The sequence below is a fragment of the Antechinus flavipes genome, chromosome X (assembly GCF_016432865.1).
Source record: "Antechinus flavipes isolate AdamAnt ecotype Samford, QLD, Australia chromosome X, AdamAnt_v2, whole genome shotgun sequence".
Lineage (NCBI taxonomy): Eukaryota > Metazoa > Chordata > Mammalia > Dasyuromorphia > Dasyuridae > Antechinus > Antechinus flavipes.
Genome location: NC_067404.1, coordinates 2401379 through 2406328, shown reverse-complemented (window position 1 = coordinate 2406328; position 4950 = coordinate 2401379). Strand labels below are relative to the sequence as shown.

Genomic DNA, 4950 nt, shown 5'->3' with positions numbered 1-4950 from the left:
GATTAAATCACTTCCCTAGCCTCACCCACAATAAAGCTTTACCGTAGAAGTGAAACATGAATTTCAAGTAGTTGAGCTTCCCACCACTTTCTTCATGCCCTTTGGCAGTTAGAAAGCAACTATATGGAGAAGGGCATAGGTAAGCAAAACAATAGCCAGGGAATTATGCGTTGGTGTTTTTATGCAAACACTAATTAAATTTTCTTATAAAAGTTAAAGGCTTGCAAATTGAAAACGGATGTGTGTCCTTTAGCTTAGTTCTGCCTTTGGCGAAAAGGAAGAAGGAAAGGATTTCCAAAACCGCCTCACTTATGAGACATACTAAAAACTATAAAAATCTTCCCTGTGGCACTAAAGATGGTGGAGTTCGCAAGGATCCTAGCCCTGAAACAACTTATATTCAATACATGTGCATGGGGAAGGTCTTAGAGTGACATTGGGAGCACAAGCACCCTGATATTTTTGGAATAAATTCTATATGTCAGTCTGGTGCAACTGTATCTTCTCCTAGTAAAAAAACCTGGTCCCACACATCTGAGAACAGGTGGAGACAGCAGTAACATCACGAAAAGGTAAAAGGACAGTCTATTGGAAATCAATTTCCATAAGAGATAAAAAACCAAAAGCACCCCTCTCCACCCCCCAACTCGTTCTTTGTATGGCTGCTGGGCTGTGGACAGAGTAAGAAAGAACGCGGGAGTCAGGATGCCTTTGGGACTCGGTTTCTCAGTCTCGAATACAATCGTGGACAATGCATCTGTGGTGCTTACAGAGGAGCTAATGTGAATGTCAGCAAGGCATAATTTTCTCCTGGCAGTTCCATCTGGACGACAAGGGAAACCCTAACCCTAAATGCTGCCCGGACTACCTCAGAGTGGGCGTGGGTTTGAATTCGGAAGCACCATGAAAGAACCTCCTTGGAACAACTTCCACCTTACCTTGCCTTTAAGAACACTGTACTAGGGAGTCGGAACGCCTCCCCGGCGGGGGCGGGCGGAGGTACTGGGAGTGAGCGCCGATTGGTGGAGTCCCCGCGGGAAATGAGTGAGCGCGAGAAGCGTGCGCGCTCTTGTAGGCGGCGACGGTGGCGGCGAGCGGCGGCGTCAGCTCCTGGCGGGGGGGTGGGGTGGGGGGGGGGAGGTTGACGGCTTCGGGAGGGTGGCGGCAGCGGCGGCGGTGGCGGCGCCTTCCTGTTTGGCCCGTGCCCTTTCTGCTGCGGGAGACTGACGGAGCGCGAGCGAACCAGAGTCGGAAGACGAGGTTGCTGCCTTCTCTCAGACATCGAAGTAAGGACGAGCCTCCGCCCGGACTCTCTCCCTTTCCCTCAGCCCCCCGGCCCTTCACTACACTCCCGGAGGCGGCGGTCGCAGCGGCGACATCACCTCACCCCCTCCTCCCCACCGCCCCCTAGCCCTGAGAGGGCCGGCAGCGCTCTAGTTCTCTCTTCACCCCGCCGGGTCGCTCGCTCTCTAAGCCGCCGCCGCCATGTCCGCGCACGCCCAGATGCGTGCTATGCTGGACCAGCTGATGGGCACCTCCCGGGACGGAGACACTACCCGCCAGCGAATCAAATTCAGCGATGACAGAGTCTGCAAGAGCCACCTTCTCAACTGCTGTCCTCATGATGTTCTTTCTGGAACCAGGATGGACCTGGGAGAGTGTCTGAAGGTCCATGATCTGGCTTTGAGAGCAGATTATGAAATCGCCTCCAAAGAACAGGACTTTTTCTTTGAGCTCGATGCCATGGACCATCTGCAGTCATTCATTGCAGATTGTGATAGGAGAACCGAAGTGGCTAAGAAAAGGCTAGCAGAGACTCAGGAAGAGATTAGCGCCGAAGTGGCAGCCAAAGCTGAACGTGTCCATGAACTTAATGAGGAAATTGGCAAGTTACTAGCCAAAGTAGAGCAGCTGGGAGCTGAAGGGAATGTGGAAGAGTCCCAGAAAGTGATGGACGAAGTAGAAAAAGCCCGAGCAAAGAAAAGAGAGGCAGAAGAGGTCTACCGGAATTCCATGCCGGCTTCCAGCTTCCAACAACAGAAACTTCGAGTTTGTGAAGTATGTTCTGCTTATTTGGGTCTTCATGACAATGACAGGCGACTAGCCGACCATTTTGGGGGGAAACTGCATCTGGGATTTATTGAGATAAGAGAGAAGCTTCAAGAGCTAAAGAGAGTTGTGGCCGAGAAGCAAGAGAAAAGAAATCAGGAACGCCTGAAGCGCAGAGAAGAGAGAGAGAGAGAAGAAAGGGAGAAGTTGAGAAGATCCAGATCACATAGCAAGAATCCCAAAAGATCTCGATCCCGGGAGCATAGGAGACATCAGTCTCGGTCTACTTCCCAAGAAAGGAAGAGAACTAGATCCAAGTCTCATGAGAAACGGCATCGTCACAGGTCACGCTCCAGCAGCCGCAGCCACCAGAGAAGCAGGCATAGCTCCAGAGACCGGAGCAGAGAGCAGTCCAAGAGAAGATCCTCAAAAGAAAGGTATTCTGGAGATAAAGAGAGGTCCTTCCGAGACCAAGATCTAACATCACGTGACAAAGACAGGAGCTCGAGGTCACCTCGGGACAGAGAGACAAAACATAAGAAACGGTCCTATGAGAGTGCTAATGGCCGTTCAGAAGACAGAAGGAGCTCTGAAGAGCCTGAAGCTGGGGAGATTTAACAGGCCATACCTTTCCTCAGCCCTTTTGCTTCCTGTGGAGTTATATATACACTGTTGTTTAGTTTTCACCTGCTCAAGGCAACCCAGCAATTCCAGACACCTATCCAACTAGATGGATAGTATCTAAAGTTTGGCTGTAACTTAATCTGAACTGAATCTCTTTTCCTGGATAAAGGCTAAAGGTACAAACATAATTTCTGGTGAGCCCTAATATAATTCTAAAAAGGTTACTCTGATCATGGGTGCAGTTTTATGTAGTAAATTGCAGATCTCAGTTTTTAATTTTTCAGTAGAGATTAGAGTGGAAAACTTGTGTTATTTGCCTTGGGCTTTCTTGAATATTTGCAGAATTGTTTTCTAGGCCAAATAGCAGCAGCTGTGGGAACCTTGTTTTGATTTCTTCCCCTCCACCTACATTCTCAAATTGCAAAGTGGGAAGGGAAATGGGAAGGGCCATTATAAGGTGAGTTAGAAATTTCTGTTCCCACCAATTGATTACTAGTTGGTTACAATTCAGAGCATTTAGTTCAGGGATATGTATTCTGGAGAAAATTGAAATGTTTGCTTCTCCCCGCCTTTTTTTTTTTTTTTTTTTAATGGTGCCTATTTAGACTTATAAGTTGAACACCTGTTGCATTACACCTTTTTGCATTTTTATTGACATTTTGAAATCAAACCTTATCTTGACTTTTTTGGTTTTGTTACATTGAATTGTTATGTTCAGGTTATCCTGAGGATTTTTTCTTAAATACTTCTTGCTTTTTTTTTTCCTTGAGGATTGTAAAGGCTACATTTTTTCATTGTAAAAAACAAAAAACAAAATCAAATCATTACGTGTGACATTACGTCACCATTAAACAACCTGCATTTTTTTTTGTTGTTTGTTTGTTTGTTTTTTTAATGCTTGGTTGTTTCATTTGATGGGTTTGATAGGTAGCCCCAGTGCTGGCTATTGTATAATAGTCCAGACTTGAGGACTTCAGAACCTCTTCATGAGGTGTAAGCTATATGATTGAAAAAGGGACATGCTGTGGAGAGATCTTATGAAGCTAGGAAGGAAAAACTTGGCTACAGATTGACTTTATGGGGTGAATACCAAGGAGGAGTTGAGAATGAGACTAAAGTGGGGAGCCTCTCAGCTAGAACCATAGGGATTTCCTGTCTAGTAAAAGGCAGATTGGCAAGGGAGGATATTTTGTTTTCCTTCTAAGGAGAGAAAAACAAAATGAGTGTCCTTTGGGATATAGTAAAATGGAAAAGTGTAGGGCACCTCCATTTGGAGAGGTCTAGTCCTTTGGGAATGTGGGAGAAGACAACAGAACTGGAAAAATCAGATCTGAGAACCATGTGCTTCATGGCGATTGTACCCATGGGAATTGACATTTTTCCATAAGGACAGCCTCCTGTGGACTACAGCAAGGAGGACTTCAAGGACCTGTGAGTATGTCACTCGGACTCTCCACACTTGAGCCCTCTTTTTCCTGGAATCTGGATGTCACTGGAGGGCCAGTGTGTGTGTTACAGATTGGGGGGTGGGGGTGGGATGGGGGAGAGAGGGGATTAGGGGAAATACACATAACTTTTCAAGTCTGCCACCATAATCATTACACCTTTCTAAGAGCTAATCAGTTGAGGCTGACTAATTATCAATTGGTAATCATGGTGGGAGGGAAGAAACCCACTACTGGGGAAGCTTAAGCTCAGCAGCCTTAGAATGATATCCCTGATATCTCAAGGCTAAGCTTAGAGCCCTGAGGGAAGGAAACAGCCAGGCTCTGGGGATCCAGCTCCTCAGTCTGGGCAGGACTTGGGATAATAATCCCAGGACACAGGTCACCTTTGATCTCCAGATCTGGTGAGCAAGAAGTGCTTCATGAAAGCATCTTGACTCTCAATCTCACTGACCACTAACTGTGGGGAAGGCCCGGGAAGCCAGGTGCTGAAAGGGCCATGACTGAGGGGACACTTGTTCACTGGACCTCCAGCAAGCATTCAAGCTTCTTAGGCAGGAGGTTGATTCAAGACTGAAAGAAGCCTTCACTGCAGTATTCCAGCCATGCTCAAGCCTGGACAGACGGGGATAGCTTCACCAGCAGGATGCAAGGGGAGCCTCCTGCAGTGGCAGGGCAATCGAGACAGAGAAGACCCAGGCTGACTTCATAGAAGGCTCTGACCTTCTCTTTGCATGGGTTGGGTTTTGCTTTGTTTCTCCCTAGTTGCTGTAAAACAGGGTCTCTTACCTGTCTGTGGTACTGTGGGGTCCCTGGGGAGTTCTGCTGAAGC

At 47.3% G+C, this 4950-nt stretch overlaps 1 protein-coding gene across 1 annotated transcript; it reads left to right on the top strand.

Annotated features, from left to right (window-relative positions):
• The first annotated feature begins 942 nt into the window (after window positions 1-942).
• LOC127542883 (putative RNA-binding protein Luc7-like 2) lies at window positions 943-3539 on the top strand. The gene has a single exon (XM_051968776.1). The coding sequence runs from the start codon at window positions 1486-1488 to the stop codon at window positions 2665-2667; it is 1182 nt and encodes a 393-aa protein (XP_051824736.1). The 5' UTR covers window positions 943-1485; the 3' UTR covers window positions 2668-3539.
• The last annotated feature ends 1411 nt before the right edge of the window (window positions 3540-4950 follow it).